The 21,692-nt window shown below is 47.3% G+C and overlaps 6 protein-coding genes across 6 annotated transcripts; 3 read left to right on the top strand and 3 right to left on the bottom strand.

The window, feature by feature from the left end:
* The first annotated feature begins 3,737 nt into the window (after positions 1-3,737).
* On the top strand, positions 3,738-4,294 carry BDCG_17937 (uncharacterized protein). The gene has a single exon (XM_045426977.1). It carries the CDS (start codon positions 3,824-3,826, stop codon positions 4,130-4,132), a length of 309 nt encoding a protein of 102 aa, XP_045282858.1. The 5' UTR covers positions 3,738-3,823; the 3' UTR covers positions 4,133-4,294.
* An 817-nt stretch (positions 4,295-5,111) lies between these two features.
* On the bottom strand, positions 5,112-6,645 carry BDCG_09244 (uncharacterized protein; the record flags this gene model as incomplete). Its single annotated transcript, XM_045425034.1, has 4 exons — positions 5,112-5,393; positions 5,554-5,635; positions 5,697-6,421; positions 6,478-6,645. 4 exons carry the CDS (start codon positions 6,643-6,645, stop codon positions 5,112-5,114), a joined length of 1,257 nt encoding a protein of 418 aa, XP_045273615.1.
* Positions 6,646-7,926: 1,281 nt separating this feature from the next.
* Positions 7,927-8,208, bottom strand: BDCG_09243 (uncharacterized protein; the record flags this gene model as incomplete). The annotated part of the gene is made up of 1 exon (XM_045425033.1): positions 7,927-8,208. Exon 1 carries the CDS (start codon positions 8,197-8,199, stop codon positions 7,927-7,929), a length of 273 nt encoding a protein of 90 aa, XP_045273614.1. The 5' UTR covers positions 8,200-8,208.
* Positions 8,209-9,588: 1,380 nt separating this feature from the next.
* BDCG_09242 (N-terminal amidase) lies at positions 9,589-12,319 on the top strand. Its single transcript, XM_045425032.1, has 3 exons — positions 9,589-9,609; positions 9,694-10,215; positions 10,601-12,319. Exons 2-3 carry the CDS (start codon positions 9,993-9,995, stop codon positions 11,809-11,811), a joined length of 1,434 nt encoding a protein of 477 aa, XP_045273613.1. The 5' UTR covers positions 9,589-9,609; positions 9,694-9,992; the 3' UTR covers positions 11,812-12,319.
* A 1,125-nt stretch (positions 12,320-13,444) lies between these two features.
* Positions 13,445-16,903, top strand: BDCG_09241 (HLH DNA binding protein). The gene is made up of 5 exons (XM_045425031.1): positions 13,445-13,960; positions 14,418-14,504; positions 15,119-15,286; positions 15,358-15,723; positions 15,796-16,903. Exons 3-5 carry the CDS (start codon positions 15,151-15,153, stop codon positions 16,218-16,220), a joined length of 927 nt encoding a protein of 308 aa, XP_045273612.1. The 5' UTR covers positions 13,445-13,960; positions 14,418-14,504; positions 15,119-15,150; the 3' UTR covers positions 16,221-16,903.
* On the bottom strand, positions 16,735-21,656 carry BDCG_09240 (xaa-Pro aminopeptidase). Its single transcript, XM_045425030.1, has 9 exons — positions 21,006-21,656; positions 20,720-20,893; positions 19,656-20,647; positions 19,474-19,590; positions 18,977-19,420; positions 18,784-18,919; positions 18,580-18,725; positions 18,408-18,515; positions 16,735-18,349 (listed from the first exon to the last, which is right to left on the bottom strand). Exons 1-9 carry the CDS (start codon positions 21,376-21,378, stop codon positions 17,270-17,272), a joined length of 3,570 nt encoding a protein of 1,189 aa, XP_045273611.1. The 5' UTR covers positions 21,379-21,656; the 3' UTR covers positions 16,735-17,269.
* Positions 21,657-21,692: the final 36 nt, after the last annotated feature.

Genomic DNA, 21,692 nt, shown 5'->3' with positions numbered 1-21,692 from the left:
TATCTCTTGGCGTGTATTGCGGAAATCTACTTCAACCAGGTCCGACAAACGGCAATCCGATCAATATGGAAAGCCTATTGTCGACATCCTCTTTCACAACAACATAAAAACCAAGAATGGACGGTTGATGAGCTTACTGGGGCACTGGGATTTGACGACAACGATCAAACAATTGAATTTTGCGAGGAACAAGGGCTCCAGTTTGCTACAAATTCTGATGGGCATATGTATCTAAATTGGGGCCATTTTCCACTTGACTCTGTCGGTGCGTGTTTTTACCAACCAACAAGCCCCCTTTTATGCCGCCCTGCCAAGCCGTTCCCTTCCGTGATTTCACCGATCGTTATTTGACTATAAAACTCTGACTTACTTTTAACCATCAATTAATTGGTAATTAATAGCCTTCCAACCATCCTCACAACAAACATTTTCGTACGAGCACGTCGAATCTAAGCGTTGTGGAAGGACGCTGGTCGCTCTTATTCTTGGCATGAATGTCTTACAAGCTGCCAGATACGGGATGATCGACCAGTCTCTATTACAAGCGGACCCGGCATTTCAACAGGATTCGAAACAGAATGTGGAGGGGGATGGGTTATTTGTGAGCGACGATGAAAACGAAGCCCAAACGCGCGATACAAAAAGTGGGCAATCTGATAAGGCGGGCATCGGAACCTTCAAGCCTACTTTTTCATTCCCTAGCGTTGAGGACCCAGGCCTCGCCGCGAACAAGTTGTTTCAAGGGGCCGCAGGGAAGCCTTTCTCGCCTAGTAGTCCAGCTGTGCAGCAAACGTCTTTATCCAAGGCGGGACAGCTGTCCCCTACCGCTTCACCTTTCACCCCTCAAGGTCAATCGCCATTTATGGCAACTACAACATCGGTAATACTTCCCTTCCATATGTCACGATACTGGATTTTCGGTTATATTTGTCTTTCTTCGATCTTCGGTTGTTTATTGGGCTTGGAGACTGACAGGGTCTTTGGTTTATAGTCTCCTTTCGGTGCTAAACAGCAACCAGCTAGTACAACATCAACATCTATAACAGCACAGCCGCCTGAAGGATTTGGACAACCTTCTAAAAGCCTATTTCCATCTTCACAAGCCACACCTCAATCAACTCCACCCACTTTCTCCTCCACGTTTGGCGCGAATCTCGGATCGTCCCGGGGATCCAATTTTGGTTCAAGCTTTGGCGTCCAGAAAGATAATCAACAATCTCGAACTGTGCCCTCGGCTCCCACGAACTCACCATTCAAACCGACAAACCGTACAATTTCGTTCGGTCAACCGAGCTCTTCCCAACTAGGAACTAGTACCCCCAACCAAACATTTCCACAATCAATCCCGTTTGCACCTTCTTCCCAACCGAAGGAAGCGATGACTGCTCCTAACCAGAGTCCCGGGGCTGCGAATGGTGCACAACCCCGTGACTCTTTATTTAGGCCTTTCCCGAGTGCCCAACCAGGCAACCAGCCTGGCGTCTTTGATAAAGGTAACTTATAAACCCATCCGCTCTAGGTTATTCGATGCTAATAGACGTTTAGGAACGCCGCCAGCACCGTTCGCGAGCTCCGGACTTTTTGGCCAGCCCAGTAAAATTGCCGCTGGTGACCAAACCACCAACGCTGGTGGCATATCATCAAGATTTTCTACAACCCAGGCAGCACCAGCTTCGAAGCAGGACCAAGTAACAAATAAGCCAATCCCTACATCAAATATATCCTCGTCTCCTTTCCCATCGCCGGCGGAGTCTCCAGGTAAGTTATGGTTCAAAAGCCCACGATTAGCTTTTGCTGTGATCTCCATTGTTGATAATCATAATGTTTGCGATGCTTACTCTTCTGTACAGCATTCAAAGCACCAGCGCCGAAGTTTGAATTTACAAGTTCAATTGATAAACCCAAGGGATCCAAAGATGATATCGACGAGCGGAAAGCGGCTGAACGAGAGGCTGCAGAGAAGAAAAGAAAGGCAGAAGAGATGGAAGCAAAACGGATTGAATCCGAAAAAAGAGAAGCTGCTCGACGTGAAATTGAGCGGGAGCGTGATAGAAAACGAGCTGCGGCGGAGGAGACTGCCAGGCTCGAGCGGCTTGAGAAGGCTAGGAAGGAAGAAGAGATGTTACGTGCTAGACGACTGGAGGAAGCGAAAATTAAAGCGGCTGAGAGGGAGGCTTCGCTGCGTGAAATGGCTAGACAACAAGAGGAGGAACTCCGGGCGGCAGAGTTAGAAATTGCGAAGAGAGAGGCGGCGGAGTGCGAGGCAGCACGCCAAGACGCTGCCAAGAGGGAGCTGATAGAGCAAGATATCGCGAAACGAAAAGCGGATTCCATCGAAGAGGACGAAACTGCCAAGGAGCAGTATAGAGCTAGCCGAAGCATATCGGAGGGACTATTAACAGTCGAGGAACTCCTCAGTCTAGACCGTCCGAGTACGAACCTGAAAAGCTCACAGCGGCCACGACCACAACCGCCGCCACCAGCATCCCGCTCTCTGACCGATTCCACAATCAACGAAGACGAACTCCTCTTTTCCGCCGCGCGCATGGCCGCCAATACCCTCGCAAACGGCAAGAATTTGTGGCATGATGTCCCAGAACTTCGGAACTCGATGACCATGTCCATGTCCATGTCCATGCCTCCGGCTCCCACTTCTGCCCCACGTTTCAGCCGGTCTAGCGTCGGCCCAGACAGCTCTAGGGGCATGAATGGCCCTCACGTCCTCGTGAACGGGTACGATGTGGCGCTTGCACCCACGACGCCACTGGGGCTTGGCCGTACCTTATCTCGCACAGAGCAGAGGATCCGCCAAACGGGCGCGAAGGGTTTTGCGTCGCTGCCCATCGCGTCGTCGCCGTCGCCGGCACGTGGTACTAGTGCGAGTAGCGGCAGATTGCTGAATGGGAAGGTGCAGAAGCGGAAAAATAAACGGCAGAAGAGGGAGGGGGATTTGTGATGATATGATGATGATTATGTTGTGATATTATTTTTATTTGTTGTCTCAAGCGCGGTCGAATGATTTTTTCCATATCCTCATCAACATGTTGGATTCCTTTTGTTCTTTTTCCTCTCTCTCTTTTTTTTTTCTTTTTTTTTTTCTTTTTTTTTTCTTTTGCGATGGATTTTGGCATTTGTTTTTGGAGTTTGAAGTTTGAAGTTGATATGTATGCATGTCCTGTACATATATTCTTTTTCTGATGTTGTCTTCACTTAGGCCAGTAAGCATGGGATATCTGCACAGTTTCTATTTATGAGTCTAGAGGGTACAAGCAGCATTATTTCTGTCCATTTTTTATCTTGATGAATTATGAAACCAATTTATTCACAGAGACATCCGTGGAATATGAAAGATACATGATGCTCAATGCAGAGTGCAAACTAGAAGTGTATTATTGATCATCTTCAGTAGTACAGTACTCACACATAGTCCTTATATTCAGTTACTTTTTTGACTGAGATGATACAGAACTTCTGCAGGCTCTTGTGAAATCTGTATAAAAAAAAAATCTACAGATACGAAATATCATTCTCAGCTCATATGATGAAAGAAAAGACAGTTAAACAAGAATTGATAAGTGTATTCAAGCTTGTGAAGCGGGAAAAAGAGAATCAGTCAAGAGATATCCATGGATACAAGGTTGCTTTCTCAATCTCACATGATCATACAGCAGTGAGGATCTATGGTCACTATGCTGTTCTTGAAGAAGAGAAGACCAATTTCTACTGTCATCCAATTCACAAGTTTGATTTTACTGCTCTAGATGGCAAAGAGAGATGGACAGCATACAGATTCAGATTCACAAGAAATGTCTACGATATATGGATGCCAACTCATTTTAAGAGAATATGCCAACTACCTCCTCTGCGGAACAAACAAAAGTATTCAAGCGGCCAAGAAAGAAGCAGTAACTTTATACAGCCCTCTCGCCCTAAAGTAACTCAGCAAATTCACCTACCCTTACTCAGTTTCCTGCTCTCGGAATATCCATGTTTTGGCGAGAGACTTGAAGATCACGCAAAATACGTCCCAGCTTTAGCAAGGAGAAGGCGAACATGCAGAAGTTGGCATTCATCAACCAGGGTTGACAATTGGACAGATAATCTTAAGGGATACGGGAATATCAGTCGCTAGCATAAACCCCAGTCTACTGTTAACAGAAGTTTTGTATTCAATCTTAGTTTCTTCTCACTCAACAAATTATCGGAGGCTTTTCTTCTAGAATTGCACTCGCACCCATAATTTCTCCTGTCAACCCCTGCGTCGCATCAACGTGTTAGAGTTACCGCTTGTGCTTTTGGTATCAATGTTGATCTGAGCAAAAGGTCTCTATCAACATGAGTAATGAACAGCCTAAAAAAGAATATCAGGTTTGTTAAGGTACTTGCATCAGCTACATTCCCAACTGTTGAGAAATGCCAGCTCTAAGGCAGGCTGAAGTGCCAGTGTCAGTGAGACTGCTTCTATTCATTCTCGCTCTCAGCTCCCATACTATTTGTTCCCTCCTTCTCAAACAAAAAAAGTGCCCCATCACTGAGTAGAGCAATAAACACATCTTTAGTCCTTTGATTGCTTATGCCTTGTGACCGGTGCTTGGGTGGCTAGAACAGGCAAATGGTTTGATATTGAAATGGAAAAGATGATGCGTTTCCAGGGTGTAAGGGAGGGAAATTTATAGTAAAAAAACAGGAAGATAACCTCTTGATGCACTTAGGTGTAATCAAAGGTCACTCAAATATTGACTCTGGTTGAGAAGCAGGATACTCCCTGGGCTCCATAAATACAGGTCTCGTTTCTCTTTGTGATCCACCAATGTATGTCATTTCTCTTTCATTGATGTGATGGAATACAGTACATTCTCCTGACTCCTCTTTTGCTACTGATATGTTCATCTTATGCTAAATTGCATCGTGGTTCTATGATACAAACCAATTCTCTCTTCTAAAATTCCATCCCTCACCCGCTGAGATGTCACAGTTATTGTACCCACATTTGAAGCGCATGGGGAGTACGGCTGCTTCAGAAAGTAGGCAGAGATAAAATGAATAGAATGCAGAGAGAAAGCACACTTGAGGCATCAAAATTGAACATTGAGAGAAAAGTGGAGAGGGATTTATAGCTTCAAAGGAACAAGCCACATACTGATAATAGCGCTGATAAGCGAGCGTCGCCAGACATACTGAGTCAAGGCATATTCCAGCCCGCTCAGTAAGCCGACGTGCCGGCGGTAGCCCTGCCATGTAGATGCCTTGAGGGGTTTTGTCTCTGATGTTTGATATCCCTCTGCCGTGCGTTCGGGTTGGCGGAAGACTGGCTGGTCGAGTTTCTTTATCTTGATCTTCAAGTTCATACCCTGGAGGTGCGACGGGATGGGTTGCCAGTAGATATCCTCAAGCTACTTGAACTCGGCTGTGAAGTTATCATCGTTGATAGCCATGGACAGGAAATGGCCCAGGAGGTCAAGTATTGGTTCTGGGTTATGACTGATGACGAACGTTTTCCTGCAGTGCTGGTCAGTATTCGAAGGCAGAAACCACCAAAAGGGTGGGAATTACAACTCGCGGCTTCTTGTCTTCGCTTTTGGTATGAAGCACGGTCGCCTTGGCTAGGAGGATATTTGGTCGTCCTGCCACGGGGCTACAGATAATATGAAATTCAATATGCTGCCAGGCAAGGGTCCAGTCTCCTCGCATCGTACTCGTCGTCCGTCACATCCTCAACGAAGCGATCAACTTCATCGAAGTCATTTCCAGCAACGATATCACTACCATTGCCGCCCTCCACGGATCCCATAGATAACTCGATGTCGTTATCTCCCTCTGGCTCGTTACTGACGATTGATTCCCTCTCATCGCTGTCGCTCCCTTCATCAATATACTCTAGGTCAGGGTTCGTATCGCCACTAGGATGGCGTTCTGATTCCTCATATTCAGTGTCAGATATGATCTCTTTGTAAGGTGTCGTTTGAGGGAATTGATGGCTTTGCTGAGCCTTTGAATCGTGAGATCTCTCATTGCTAGTTGAAGGCTCCCTCTTGCGTTTCCTTGGTGCTTTGGATCCGCCATCTCGATACCTGATCCAGAATCCCACCTTCGGCTGAAGGTCAGGAGAATTCGTCTCCTTTGAATGGCGATTTTGAGAGCCCGCAATGCTCTTTGAGCTCCTGCAGACTACCACAACTACTGTTGGTTTCCCTTTTGCCTCTTCATCCACCTTCTTTACCCGGGTGTCAAATAGTGAGACCAACCTGGCACCGGAGATGAACGACGGAATACCGGCAGCAACATAAAGGCGCTGTTTCTCACCGGCATAGGCTTTCGTACAGCGCGTCCAGTGGTCATGGAGGATGGGGTAGAGATCACCTTTAGTGCCGGATGGCTTTCTCTTGGGCAGTAAACGAAGCCCCACAGCTTGATCAAATGACTTTTATACTGGGAATGTTAGTTAGATCCAGCCAGCCCGCATTCTGGTGAACGTACATTTACATGTACATTGACACAGTCCTCCCTCATACCCTCATCAATGCTGAAACCATGTTTGTCCACAAAGAGAGACTTAAGAACCCGCCAATAAGAGTTGACAGTCGACTGCCTTGATGCGTCTCTGGTGAGTCCTCCTCCTAAGCCAATCAAAAAATGTCTTGACATGGGCAGCCCATATCTCCTGGATGAACTTTTCAGGAGTGATATCAAGTTGTTCAAGGCAGAAGCTGGTGTGATAAGCAGGGTCAGAGTTCCATTTCACCTAGATTTCGGGGTCTTACCGCTTCAGCTTCCGCCGGACAGTTTGCTTCTTCTTTTTGAAGTTGTCAGAGTCATCTTTTGGCGTGCATCCTGCATCCTTATGTGCATCAAATATGGCTTGTAGTTCGGCTTTCCTGGAGAAGTTTGACGGCGTGCTGCGCGAGACCTGGCCGCTTTCGGCGCTTGGGATCTCGCAATGGTCATCATGCAATATATCCGCCTTGGGGTCCTACGAGGAGGATTGAAGTAGGCCAACTGTCTCCAGTAGATGTAGATGTGAGAATTCGCGGACAGAGAAATACTGAATAGAAATGAAGAGATAGCACGCAGAGAAGTAGACATGGAATGATGAGAAAATATTGAGAACCAACAAGCCAGGCGGGGATGACGATAGTTAAAAAAAAAAAAAAAAAAAAAAAAAAAAGAAAAAAAAGAAAAAAAAAATTACGGTAATTCAAGTATCCATCATTCTCAGAGCCAATGTGAGGGTGAATGCTGAGGGGGCCAGCAAGGGTGTGTGAAGGTGTGAGTGACTGTCTTGCACAGTCATAAGTGAGGTCAATTGGAGTCCCAAGAGAGGCATTTGATAGTTTCTCAATTTATTATCCTCTCATCTGGCTGTGAGAACACAATTAGTATAATACTATTAATGCAACAGAGATCAGTGTAACTAATTCAGAATCTGGAAAAGACAAGAAATAATAGTTTTCATTTCCTCTGATATCATACCTTTCAAGGCTCATACACTCAAGATACACAATGTGCCTCTGCGTGAGAGTATTGGCAAAACCACACATACCTAGAGCTCAAAGCTGGGGGGGGGTTATTAAGCATAGATTTGACATCTTCTTTGAACAACCGTTTTGGAATTGCAATATTTGATCCCGATCACAAAACAAAATTCAAAAGAAATCTATTCTTTCTGCCACCGGTATACTTGTAGACTAAACAATGGGGAGCAGTAGGTAAAGAAGTGAATTGGACATTAGCATACATCGTACTGTACGGATAGTACAACTAACAAATATTCGATGAGGAGACAAAACAAAGTGATGAAGTTGACAAAAGACACTTCAAACCTAGGATAAAAGATACCGCTTACCGCGGGAGACGTACTGAAAGGCGTTAGGATGTGGCCAGAGAGCAGAACGAAGCAAGTGCAAAGTGGAAAATGACAGCGACAAGTTATCGGCCGTAGGTGTCCCGCATTTCCGGTGTGATTGCTGCAGCAGTATAAGTGTACTCGGCTTCGATCCAGGGTTGCCAATCCCAATCAATCCAGTCATTGAATTGCATAGCCATAGTTTTATCCCACCGTAGAAGAGGTGAAATGTACTGACCAAGGAACAAGTTTGATCTGATAGCAACTGGATCATCTCTTCTGCGACCGAAAAGAGCATCAGCAAAGTCAAGGAACAGAAGACTTTGTTTTGGATCAAAACCAGGCTTCTCTACCATGATGACATTTCTAGGGCTTAGATCTGTGAGTAAAATATTTTGCTTGTAGACTCGACTTTCAAAGTTGATCACTGATTTGATGATCTCCTCTTGGCGAGAATGGCGAGAAAAATTTTCTGGATTGGCTTGATGTATTCATATCCCTGGTATATAGTCCACTAGAATAAGCCGAACTGTCCGGATTTCAGACTGCTCAACAGGAATATTCAATAATGAATATGACCTGTAGAACCTGGGTACTTGTTCTCCCTGTAACTTAGACAGAACACCATACGCGTGGGTTTCATGGGTATAGTGTTTGTCCACACAAAGAAAAGGATTAATAAATCCTTCTTCATCATTGAAATAAAGAGGGTCGTATATTTCAGCAACCAATTTTCTAGTTGATTGGAAGCATTGAGGATTAGGTCTAGTTTTGAGAACCTTAACAGTGAAAACTTGGGCATTGCAACCATCCCCGACCCTCAATAAATTTAGAATCTTCAAGTTGACGGTGCATGATCCTATGCTTCCTGGTAATGGAGGATGCCGCAAGCACTGCTCAACTGAGAGAAGTTGTCTTCTCTCTGCTCTACCAGTTTGAAAGTTGCGGCAATAGTCTTTGGTTACTCGTGTAGGCGGGGGAGGAATGTGTGAGTGGGCGGTGAATACCCAGCCCTCGACATAGGGGACTGGGGGTTTCGGAAGGTAGGTGGACGGAGGATCCATGAGGCGTTTGTGGTTCGATAGAAGTGATATAATAAGTGTGAACAGTTTAGTTTTTCTTCAAGGGGATAACAGGAGGAGGAGGAGGAGGTTTGTATGTCGCTATCTGTACATCACGTGATCAATCACTAGATAAGATCTTTGTAGATATTTATCTCAGCGGGCTCAGACCCTCTGGCTCGGTTTGAACGGGTTGCAGCATTATTATTAACTAGTTAATCCAGCATGATACTAACCTACTTTTGATACAAGTCATGTGCTCAGAGCAATCCTCGCCAGAGGGTCTGAGAAGAAATGATTCCATCTTCAATGAAGATTTCTGAGATTTACAAGGATTTTTCAGATTCTTCAACTTTGACTTTCTATTACTATATACTCACATATCTTTGAGATTTGAAAATCACCTTAGCTTATAGCTAAAGAGAAGAAGAATAGAAATATTTCTTTAATATTTCAAAAAAATCTATATTTAAGATAGATGTATACTCTTTGAAAATGATCATATTTTTTGATCTCAGAATTTCTAAGAGCTTTTTTTTATATGAGGAATTGGATAAAAATTCCTATGTTCAAAAACACACTGGTCAACTTTGAGGTGATACTTCTATCCTAAGAACTTGAGATATGAATATAAAAATCAGATACATTGTGAGAACATTGTTATTCTAAGGTTCCAAGGTGATACAGAAATGATGAATCTATGAAGTTGAGTTGAAATTCTCTTTCATACTCAGGGTACTGAGCAAATCCTTCCCGTGTTGCTAATAATCAGGAATCATTTCTTCTCAGACACTTCACAAGATATCATCACTCACATGACCTGATTTTACTATTTGGGTTAGCTTATTGCTTATTTGAGGTTAGCTCATGACATAATCATCAATCCAGTGTTAAAACAGCAATGAATATCTGGAGAAGCGTCTGAGCTTGCTGAGATAAGTAGATATGGACATCAAACATACATATATCACCCGCACTGACTGCATTTTCTCCCTCTCGGCCCCCTTTCTTCCCTTTCGTCTTTCTTCCTTTCTCTATACAGGCTATGCACCAATAAGCCATCCGTACACCACCACAAATCCTCACAGATGCGCATCGCCACCCTCCAGCTCTCGCCGCGACGGGGCGATGTGGAGGGCAATATCCGCCGCGCGAATGCGCTGGTGGATGATTTAGATATGAGGTTGATGAGGTTGAAGCGTGGAGCTCAGCCAGATGGTGGCAGTAGTATGCCTGCTGGCTCAGGTGTGAGCGCAGGCGCTCTAGCGGGGTTGCTAGACGTATTGGTTTTGCCGGAGATGGCTTTTACCGGTAGGTGAGGTTTATTTAATATTTCTTTTTTCTCCGAGTTTTCTTTAATTGAGATCTTTTATTATATTTTTGGGGGGATTTTGGGGTGGACGTACGTATGGATAAGCTTGAGAAAATGCAGACATGGCTGCGCTGGAGAGCCTGAGGCAGTACCTACCGGTGATTGATTCTTTACTGGAGACTCCCATCCTGTTTTTATTGTTATTACCACCCTCTTAATGATAACAAGTCTATCCTCTACATGGTATGGAAGGCAGGCAGAGTGATAATATTATCACGGCCCCTCAAAGTTCCGACCTTGTTTTATCTTTATAATTAAAGCCTGGAATAGTTACTCGTCTAACCACGACGGGAGAATAGAATAACCCGCTAACTTTTATCGCAGGCTACAACTTCCCATCCCTAGAGGCCATCCGGCCGTATCTTGAGCCCACAACATCTGGACCAACAGCGGAATGGGCTCGATCCGCCGCGCGCCGCCTCGGTTGCGTCGTTTGTGTGGGTTACCCCGAGCTTGCAGAAGCCCAAAGTACTTCACCGGCAACATCAGCATTATCATTGCCGCCGTTAAGAAGTGATATTCATGCGGCCATGAGAAATAAAAACTCTGATGAACCGGCAAAAGCAGACCGGCATCACACCAGCCATGGCGATGGGAAAGAAAATAAACCTATAGCCGACGTTCAAAGGACAAATGATGATGGAAGTATAAAAAACACAACCAACGAGGAAAGCAACAAAAACAGCAACAACACTACCACCGCCCCATCCCGCTTCAACTCCGCCCTCCTCGTCTCTCCCACTGGCTCAACCCTCTACAACTACCAAAAGCGCTTCCTATACTACACCGACGAACCATGGGCCGCCGAGGGTCGGAACGGGAAGGGCTTCTTGCATCTCCAGCTTCCGTCCACGACCACATCCCCGGACACAGACGCAACCACCACCACCGCCATCCCCACTGCCATCGGCATCTGCATGGACATAAACCCGTACAAATTCCTCGCGCCTTGGACAGTCTACGAATTCGCCACGCACGTTCTGGCCAGCGGCGCACGGCTCGTCCTGCTGCCCATGGCGTGGTTGACGCTGTTGAATCCTGGAGAGCTAGGGGAAGGGGAAGGGGAAGGGGAAGGGGAAGGGGAAGGGGAAAGGGGGGAGGAGGAGAAGTTGGCGTTAGCGCGCCGGCCGGATATGGAGACGTTTAGGTATTGGCTTTTGAGGTTTTGGCCGTTAGTACGAGCTGCGGGGAAGGGGGAGCGGGAGGGAGAAGGGGAGGGGCAGGGTGAAGCTGGGATGGTTATTCTCGTCTTCGCGAATCGGGTTGGGGTTGAGGAGGGGGGCTTTAGGATTGGGAAGGACGGGGATGGGGTGGCAAGGTATGCGGGGAGTAGTTGTATTGTTGGGATTAGGCGGGGGCGGAGGGAGGATGGAAGTGAGAGCTGGAGAGCAAAAGGGGAATCAGGAGGTGAGGAGGCGGAGATTCTTGTGTGGGAGATGCTAGGTCGTGCGGAGGAAGGGGTTTGCTTCGTTGATACGGAGGCAGAGCCAAAGTATGTGTTTCGGATGAGAGAGCCGGGGGGTGATGAGGCTTAATCCTTAAAGTACTTTTTGGTTACGACCCAGATAGCTATGGGTTGCTCCTAATCTACATCGTCACATAAGTGACTTGATGTCGTCAGGCCTCGATACCTTAATGTTTTATAAGAGATGATATGATGATATTCTGTTGTTATTGTATTTTACTGTACCTTTCTCATTGCTGAAGTGAATGTTTCCGCGAGTTCGGGTAAGTCATAGAAAATTAAATAGATATCTTTCCTACGCCCCCTTTGCGTTATTCTATGTTTTATCCCGTCTGAAAATATCAGCCATCAACTCACACAGTTGAACCTCTCTCCTTTTTTTTCTTTTAACCAACCACCACCAGCAGCTTGCATAGAGATATCAAAAACTGCGTGCCGTTATCGTTTTGTCCCCGTCTATGCGCACGTTTATACAGTAGAGGTACATGTACATGGCACAGACAAACGCGAACTACCAACATGTTGCACTTCACCAACATAGACACAGGAGGGGTGGGGGAAGCAGAGGGGCACAGCAGGGCTTGTGGAATGAATCTCCTATTCACGCTTTCGCCGTCTCCTAGTTCCTATGCGTTTAGGATACAGTCTGTAGATACAGATGACTGTCACAAGCCATCAACGTACAGGGTTGGAAGGGAGTGTTGATTGGTTATTATGGTACGTTCTTAAAGAGGCTTTTGTTTTAAGGTTAGCTAATTATGTTATGTTAGGGTTAGATGCACGGGATTTGAGGAGGGAGGTGGGCAGTTGTTTCTCTTTTCCTTTCTTTTTTTTCTTCTTCTTCCCTATGTATAAACTCTTTTCCACTCTTCTTTACTCGATGTCGCAGAAGGCGGAGTGGGTACAGCCAGGCTCATCAGGCAGCACGTGAAGAGTAAGTAAGTAAACGACAACCAAAATTGGGGGGGAATTCTATGTATGACAGAGAGAGCAGCGTCCATCGGTCATCACGGGATAAGTTCCCATAGCTGAATGTCGTCAGCCTCCCGTAGAAGGAGAGACGGGAGGAGGGTCGAGATATGCATAGCAGCAGCATCATTTAGCCCTTTAAGCAGAGAGAATCATGAGGGGAGACTCAGGTTGACTGTATATCAAAAGACTTCCAGCAGGAACTGGCAGATATATTCTCACCCACACCCACCTCTCTGTTAACGGGGTAGCGGATAGACAACAAGCACATACTTGATATTAAATCGAACCTGGAATATCTACAACTGCCAAAAGGAGAACCTGGCGGTGTACCCAGGTATGTAACTAGATAATAACTAGTGGTAAGAGGAGGGGGGGTTGGTTCAACCCTCATCCATCCTGTTGTCTTGGAATTAATTAGGGCAAGCAGTGCTCACGTGCACAGCCTTCTGCGCACGGGCCGCTGGGTGACGCATTTGGCCCAAAAGGAGGATAGCGCATGGCCGAAAGAAGCTAGACAGGCCGCGTGATCCGAGAGGGGTGCAGAACCAATCAGAGGCGGGAATGGAGGATGAGAGCGATGATTGGTCAGCCAGCCACGGCGGAGGGGAGGAAAGCCTGGGGCTGGCCACGGGATTTGGGCACATGATCTGCGGAGGGGGAGGAGACTGAGGAGACTGAGGAGATTGAGGGTGTGGAGGGTGTGGAGGGGATAGGGATTAATTAGGGATGAAGTTTGCTGCTGATGGTTGATGTCCACGGTTGATGTTCAAGGATAAAAAAGGGCGGGTAGGGTCAGTATGGGGAAATGTTGATTTTGTAGAAGATAGATAAGTCGCGCAGTGCACTTGGAGTGATTATTAAGCCTGTTGTTCTTGCTGCTGTATTGTTGCGCCACATGTGCACCCCGCCCGCCGTAGACGGGCTTCCTTAATAAGCGAGGCTCTTCCTCCTCTTCTCTCGCCACGTGAGTCCTCTTGTTCGCTCTCACGCCAGACCCAAGCAGCGAAAGCGAGTCCGTATAGCAGTGCCAGAGCATATATACCACCCTCCATTCCGCTGTCTGCCCCTATTATTGCTGTTTTTATTGTTCGCCGCCCGCCGTCTGTTTCCCGCAAACTGGAAAACACCCCGTTTTTATTCATTGCCCCTTCGCCATTTGCGGAGCAATATATTCATTCTGCTTCCAATATCTATATCCCCCAGAGAAAGCAGGTGACCTCTTGTCACCTGATAAAAACCACCAACGGGTAAGTCAATAGAAACGCGCTCCAGCATCAAGACCATCGTCGACCCCATCACCAGCATCACCAGCATCGCCAGCATCATCAGCATCCTCAACTTCAACTGCCTCGTCAAATTCCCGCTGGCTATTCCCCTGCTTTCTGCTTGCCAGTTTCACCATCCCAATCTCCCCCAAAATTCCCCCATATCGTGCCCTCATCTAGCCGCCTCATCCCTCGATACCCCCCATCCATCAATCTTATCTATATCTTCCCCTTCCCATGATCCTTATATATCTCCCACCCTGATCGCGCGGTGGTATTTCTGGATGCGATGGCCTGGTCCATGCGAGAGATTCCCGGGCGTTTTTCTTCCTGTCTCCCTGCTGTATCCGCGACTCGCGATCGGCATGGCCTGAAAAACATCTCAACGCGTCTAACAAGCCAATATCCAGTTTGCTTACACGACTGTTTTCTCCTGTAGAATCTTATAGGATCCAAATCCTCGAGGACTACGAGTTTTACCGGTTTTTAAGTTACCCGTCTAGAGAAGATTTGCCATCGCGTTGTGGTGGGTTTTTCCCTCCCCGCCCCCTCCCTCTTTTCATCTCCGGTTTCATATTTCGTGGCTTTTCTTGTCTCTCTCCACCTCGTTGAACGGGGTTGCACATTATATTACGCCTGGATATCGCTGCTAGAAAAATCCCGTCCCGTACCAACTTGTCGCATTTTCGTTTTCTTCCAGGAATTTTTTCATTCGTCACTACGCTGCTATAACTATTTTTCCATTGTTGGTGACACACCGCGGTCATTGTGTGAATGAACGCTCCGGCCACTATTTCCTCTCCTGACCCTGTTGTGCTTCCTTGGTCTCAGAAAAAGAACGCGTCTTCTGCAGCACTGCCTTCGGTGGGGCGTGTAGAGAATTTATGAGACCTTGTCTAGCTCGAGTTGATTCGGACCATCCCCCTCCATTTGCCATCCAAGTCATATCACAAACACTTATAACCTCCAATCATTGGCTATTATTGTTGCAGACGTTCGACTTCTTTTTTAATCCTCTCGCGTGACCCCACAAGAGCTACTCTTCCCCCCAAACTGGAACTGTTTCTTGCACTTTTGCCATAGCGTGGTTTCCCATTTAGTGCGACAATGCTGCTGACACTAACCTGGGAATTGATCTAGATACATCGCAAACAATTTGCCCCCAGGAAACTATGTCCGATCAGCAAATGAACCCTGCAGACGGATCAACAGGCTCCAACAAGCGCAAGCGTGAAATGATGGACGCCGGCGACGGACAGCGTATGACACGCTCTGCGCATGGGCAAAACTCCAATGGAAATCTCCATGGTTCGTTCTACCACCTAAGCCGTATTCAGACAATGGGTATAGCTTTTTACCTAACATTGTGCGTCCGACAGGATACGAAACCCATGGTCTGCCCACAAACACGACTGAGCTCAGCCAAATCGATCAACAGCTATTACAGCATGTGGGAAATCAGAATGGAGTGCCTGACGACAACGCCATGACGGCCAAGGCTGCTTTGGCCGCGCACAGCCCACAATCCAAATACCCTCCGCCAGACCCAAGCTTCGAGAACAATGCCGCAATGGCCCACGGTCTCACGTTCACCGAAGATGTTAATCAGGTCCCTATGACCAACGTACATGGCCATTCGACCGCTGCGGCCGTCTATGCGGCGCGCGAAGCGCAGAACATTAACCCGAAGCCAACGGTCGGGTCTGCGGAATGGCATACTATTCGCAAGAATAACCATAAAGAAGGTGAGATAACGTCCACACCTTGTCCCAAATATATCTGTTATCACGTGCTAACATGAAAAATCCCAATTGTAGTCGAACGCCGCCGCCGCGAAGCAATTAATGAAGGCATCAACGAAATTGCCAAGATGGTCCCTGGCTGCGAAAAGGCCAAGGGCTCCATCCTCCAGCGGGCAATCCACTACATCAGCAAACTCCAAGACGAAGCCAAGGACATGGCTGCGCGCTGGGATACGGCCAACATGACCACCAACCACGCGCTGGCGGAGATTAGTGCGCAGAACACCAAGTTGAAGGGCGAAGTTAATCGGCGCGGGGAGGTGGCGAGGAAATGGATTCAGAGGTGTAGAGAGGCCGGGCTGGAGTTTGAGGATTATGAGATGGATGAGAAGGATTTGGGGCTCTTGGATGTTGAAGGGGGTGGGGAGCCGCAGCAGGTTGGACCGGTCGGACAGGTCGGACAGGTCGGACAGGTCGGTGTTGGGCAGGGGCAGGAGTAAGAGGGGGTAGGATAAGAGTTGTGGGGGGAGTTGATAAAAATGTGGATTTTTTGATATAGTTATATGGGGTTGTTGGGATTTGTTTTTCTCTTCGTCTTGTTCCTCTTCTTCTTTCATTGTTTCTATGTTTCGTGGCTCTCTTTCCCTTGTTTTCCAAGTGTGGTGGTTATACGTGGATTCTTTTTTATTTTTCTACCGACCGTCTGTTTTCTTTTGCCCTTTCTCCCCCTTCTATAATCACCTCTCCCTTCTTGTTCCTGATTTGCCTGGGTTCTTTGTTCTATTTTCTTTTCTATTCGATATTTATTCTTACTGCGACCCGTTTTTTCCCCGTTTTTTACTCATTTTTACTCATTTTTATTTTTGTTTGGTTTGGTTTTTTCTTATCGCACATTTGCAATTTGTAACGGCTGGCTGGCATGGATGATTATTGACTTCGACTTTGAATTTGTTATTATTTTATATTTATATCTATTTTATCCTCATTTCATTGACTATTTACTTTGATTCCTTCGATTAATTCAATTAATTCATTTGATTTAACCTAACTGAGTAGGGGGCGTGATATTTTGTCATTTATGTTTTAAGCTTCTCTATCTTCAGCTTTAGCTTTATTTTTCTTTAGTTAAATAGTTTTAGCAAATAGGTTATGATATATATTTATTTTCAAGCTGTGTGTGGAGCCGTGCTGTGGTTACGGACAAGAAAGATGAAACAAGAGAGGGTATGTGTAGGAAAGGCTGATGGCGGAAGAGAATTGATGTAGGGGAGGGATTATAGCCATCGATACGGTTATACAATATCTCTATGTTGCTGTATAGAATGATTTACCACCGTTAGATCAAACGGAGGAGCAGGGATCTCCCAGATTCAAAATGGAAGGGGGAAAAGAAATCAAAAACAAGGGAAAGAAATCGCCCACATATAGATATTATGCGCACATACGTACATGTACATACATACACAACAAACTCAACAAACATCCCTCCATTTCTCCTTCCCCCTCCGCCTCTTCCTACCATCCCACCGTATGCCCTCCGCCCTCCGCCCTACGAATCCCACATAACCTCACTCAACCTCAACAACGCATCCCCACACGCCCTCTTCGCCGCCAAAACGTCCTCACGACTAGTACTACCAAAACTACCACTCTCCCTCCCCTCAGGGACCCTCAGAATCGCCGAAAAGCACAGCTCCACAAGCACCTTCAGCTCCTCGTACGTAAACGGCTCCCCATTACCCGCCTGCAGCGCCTTCTCGCTCCCGTGTTGCCGGAACTCTTCGCGCTCAGCGTGCGCGTGCTCGAGCGCTTTGTCAGGGCCGTCGAGGAACCAGTCGAGGAATTTGGCGGAGCGGGGGAGCGCGATTATTTCTTCTTCTGGTTCTGATTCTTCTTGTTGGTGGGGTTGTTGGTGGGGTCCTGGTTCTGTGTCTTTGGAGGTGGAGGTGGAGGAGGATGAGGATGGCGGTGGTAGCGCAGTGGGAGGAGAAGGGGGAGGATGCACGATGATGTTTTTCAGATTCTGCTGCAGGACTAGCACGTCGAGTTGGAGGCGGAGGGCGCCGTTGTGGTTCATCGCGCCGATGAAGCGTGTCGCGGAGACGAAGGCGCGGTCTATCAGCTGGGCGAGGCCGGAGGTTATGAAGCGGCATTCCTTCGGGCCGAGGTAGGTGGCTGTGTTGGCGTCGAAGGAGATCAGGTCGTTGTTCAGCTCTATGATTGCTGGCGAGGCGGAGGAGGGCGGTGTGGGTAGGACGTGCGGCCACTCTGTAGTGTTTGAAGCGGAGGCTGGGGGGGTGGTTGAGCGCGCGGAAGGGGAAGTGTTGTTGCTGGCGAGGCTGCGAGTGACCATGTGGATAGCGCCGCAGCGGAGGTCAATGTGTAGGGTTAGCAAGGCTGTTAAGGCGAGGTTTTGAAGTGATTCTAGTGTGGTATCGAAGCCAAGAACAGAGTCTTCGGTCATGGGGAGGTGGATCGGGTTGCTGGAGCTGTCGCGGTTGCGATTCACGGAGGAGAGGAGCGTCCAGCGCCGTGTGTTAGGCATTCGGCCTGTGGATTGACGCCGGTTAGAATCTGTTTCGTGGTTGGTTATGTGGCGAAGTCGAGAGAGGCTGCTGACAAGCCATTGCTGTTTGTATTCTGTTAGGAGCGTTCTCCCTTGGAGGATACATAGCACTTGTACATACCATGCTGTTGTAGAGGAGCGAGAGCGAGAAAACGGTTTTGGGGTCTGAAACGATGTCGTACGGCTCAAGAGGCGTTTCGTTTGTGTATTTTATGAGAAGATCGATTTCCTAACGAGTTTGCATCAGTAAAATAATCCGCCAGAAACTTCACGCCAGGGAAAAATGTAAGTACTTTGGCGATCAACTCCTGTCGTTTGCCGTTGCCACATTCCCACAGCTCTTTGGCAGCCTCTCGAATTTCGCCGGATTCAGCGTACCCAGCAGCAGCTTTCGGCTGTACCCCTCCAGTGGGCCGAGGAGACACCCGCGAAACCAGTGCTAGACATATCTTTTAGCATTGCTCAAAGAATTCGAGGAAATGTAAGCGGATCCGTACCTTTGTACATGCCACAACATTTATCATAATAGGTTACGATCTGGTTTATCACCAGCTGCGTGAATGCCTGATCATGCGGAATACTGTTTAGCATTTTGCTAAATGATTTGACGAGCTCCATGAAAGCAATTGTTCCCTGCAAATAAATTAGAATCACCTCCCTGAGGAATAATCTGAGGGTCAAGGTACATACTTTAAAAACGGGTCGTGGTGAAACCCTTGTCCACTGCGGATCTTCAGTAAATGCATCCACTGCAATAAAAGTCAGCGCGCAGAGGTCTGTTACAGCTTCATCCAGCTGTGGTTGGAAGACATTGATCATGAAGTCGTCGAGGAATGAGGTAAGGGTGCTCATGACAATATCTGAAGTGAGAGGGACAATATCCTTCAATCGTTGAATGAAAGAGAGCGACGGCGGCAAAAGTAGGCTCATATTGAAAACACTGGGTTCGATCAGGAGCTTATGTCCGGTTCCAGAGCTTTCTTGTCTTGACCTGGACGAGTCGGTGGTAGATGTCTTCTGTCGCGATTTCGACACGAGGCCGGGCACTGACGACCTTAGGATCTCCTCTAACTCGTCCTGTTCTGCCTTCATTTCTGATGATTTATCGTCCACTTCGGAGAGTTTGAACATTTTCTGCATTATCTGTTAGCATGTTCAAGCCATCATAGGATCATCCAGCTACAAACCTTTGTCTTATCTCTTTTGTGGGAGTTGGGTGTGTATTTATCATCAGAGATATTCGCCGGAGCCCGATAGCTGACTTCTCCATCTGTGGCTAGGTAATCGTGTAATAGGGACCGAATCTAGTAATTGTAAGTTATATCCTGCTACCATTAAAAAAATCGAGAAATAAATATAATTAACTCACCTCGCTTTGATAAAGTTTCCACAATTCCTTGAAACCACTTGTAAGTGATCCAGCTTTCCGAATGTTCTCCCGCTCTACAATACCAGCAACGACATCATGCACGATGCGGTGGCCTTCGGCGATAGCCTCGAATTTCGCATAGAGGTTCCACATAAACTCTGACAGAACGTGTCCCCTGTCTCCACCCAGTTCGTTAGGCATGCCATGGACCGTAGTGTCTCGTGACTGTGGATTTCTCCTGTGTTCAGGATAACGGGTGGCGACCTCTGAACTTGTCTTATCGACAACTGCAAAGAGCTCGACCGGGAGCCTCTGCTCGATCCGATCGACAGCAAGTTCAAGATTGCCCATCTTGTTCAACGCCTCGATGACCACACGGATGTAATGGAACGTATCAGCCTCCGGATTACGTGATGCGTCTTCCGCAACGGGAGTTGTCATGTCTAGATGGGCTAAGAAATGGTAAACTGGTTTCTCCCAATTTGTCCCACTACTTAAACCGATCTGCCTTGGGCCGTCCTTGCCTTCGTCGCCGGTTGTCAATTTCCAGCGGTCTTGACAATACGGAGATTTGAGGTACAAGTGATCATGTAACTCTTCGATCAGGATATCCGTTAATGATAATTCCTGGTTGCTGAAGTACGTTCGGAGATCTCGAAGACCTCCGATTCCGTCAAATTCCGACTTATTCACAAGCCGTAGTGCATCCTTGAGGATTTCTACTGCCGCAATGAACCTCTTGTCCGATATGCGCGCCTCTAGTTTTTCCGGTAATGATTGAATATTCTCAATCTGGCCGAACAATTGTAGTATATCATCGTAATTCTGGGAAGCCGTCGCAAGACCCTTCAACTCCGGCTTCGTTGTAAGTAAACCCGCTTTAGCTTCGATCAGGGTCCCCTTAAGCATTCGAAGTCGATTTTGAGAACTTTGGATACTCGACTGGATTGTGTGGTATGTTCCAATAGAGCTGTTGAAACCCTGGTGGTGTTCTACAACAATAGTTCATTAGTAGTCGCACTGGTGAAGCATCTATTGGGGTGCGAAAATTAGACCCAACAAACCATTGACAATCGATTTCAAAGATTTTTGTATCTGCTTATGTGTCCGTATAAAATCTGGTTCTCGATCCGCCTTGCCCAGGGTACTTGAGTCCATCAACTGTAAGCCAACCTGAACCGGTATGCAGTCGTCGGTGGCCATAAAGTCCCAATCCTGCTGTATCGTCCGGAGGACATCTATTTCCAAACTCAAGTCAGCTCACGCATCACGCACAGTATTACCGGGTCCAGAAACAATCATAAACCGTAGACACCATCCTAGTCCCACCAGAAGTACAACGAAACATACCGTCAATCGGTAGCGGCCCACTCCTTCCAGAGGTAGCATCGGACCTATTGCCATCCCGATTCCTCCCACCATCTCCATACCTTACTTCATCTCTACCGCCGCCACTACCCCACAAGGGTCTTTCAGTATCATAGGGTCGCGAGCGGGAGGACGAGGGGAAAGGTTGTTCAGAACTCTGTAATGAGGTCGACGACGCGGCCGGGGAACCGCCTTCATAGAACCCGCCGTAGCCGCCAGCGCGGCGCTCCCGGGAGGAAACGTACCCTGAGCTCGACACGGTACTCAGTGAGGCATTGTCCCCTCTGTAGGGCCCGTAGTCTCGTTCGGAACGGCCCGACGACGGGCCGCCGTTGGGAAGGCCTGTTCTGCTCATGCCAGCTTGCAGAGGTGTGTCGGTTTAGGATTGACTGGGCTGTTGGGGTTGGGTTGGAGAAAGGGGGCTCATGGTGTTCGGGGAGGTTTTGCGACCCAATTCTGAGGCTTTATTTGGGGGTTGAGGAAGGATATATGATATATTTGGACTGACAATCGAGTCGTTGGAGCGATGTCATGTGAGGGTAGGGATGGGATGAAGTCACGATACATGGTTATTTAACTAATCGTTCGCTGGAAATAAGCGTTCTTGCACCACTAGGTCCCTCGCCATTCGCGACTTAATATGAAGATTCGAATGCGATTTTACAGGTA

The sequence above is a fragment of the Blastomyces dermatitidis genome (genome assembly GCF_000003525.1).
Source record: "Blastomyces dermatitidis ER-3 genomic scaffold supercont1.14, whole genome shotgun sequence".
In the NCBI taxonomy this organism is placed as follows: domain Eukaryota; kingdom Fungi; phylum Ascomycota; class Eurotiomycetes; order Onygenales; family Ajellomycetaceae; genus Blastomyces; species Blastomyces dermatitidis.
This window is presented reverse-complemented; position numbering and strand designations above follow the sequence as displayed.

Bases quoted from the DNA above. Each gene is read 5' to 3' on its own strand.
- BDCG_17937 (XM_045426977.1), top strand. From the start codon at position 3,824: ATGCCAACTCATTTTAAGAGAATATGCCAACTACCTCCTCTGCGGAAC.
- BDCG_09241 (XM_045425031.1), top strand. From the start codon at position 15,151: ATGTCCGATCAGCAAATGAACCCTGCAGACGGATCAACAGGCTCCAAC. The intron at 15,287-15,357 runs GTTCGTTCTACC...TGCGTCCGACAG, and splicing joins CTCCAATGGAAATCTCCATG to GATACGAAACCCATGGTCTG. The intron at 15,724-15,795 runs GTGAGATAACGT...TCCCAATTGTAG, and splicing joins CAAGAATAACCATAAAGAAG to TCGAACGCCGCCGCCGCGAA.
- BDCG_09240 (XM_045425030.1), bottom strand. From the start codon at position 21,378: ATGAGCAGAACAGGCCTTCCCAACGGCGGCCCGTCGTCGGGCCGTTCC. The intron at 19,421-19,473 runs GTTTGTAGCTGG...CAGATAATGCAG, and splicing joins ACAAAAGAGATAAGACAAAG to AAAATGTTCAAACTCTCCGA. The intron at 18,516-18,579 runs GTACTTACATTT...CAAACTCGTTAG, and splicing joins GACAGGAGTTGATCGCCAAA to GAAATCGATCTTCTCATAAA.
- BDCG_09242 (XM_045425032.1), top strand. From the start codon at position 9,993: ATGCGCATCGCCACCCTCCAGCTCTCGCCGCGACGGGGCGATGTGGAG. The intron at 10,216-10,600 runs GTAGGTGAGGTT...CTTTTATCGCAG, and splicing joins GCCGGAGATGGCTTTTACCG to GCTACAACTTCCCATCCCTA.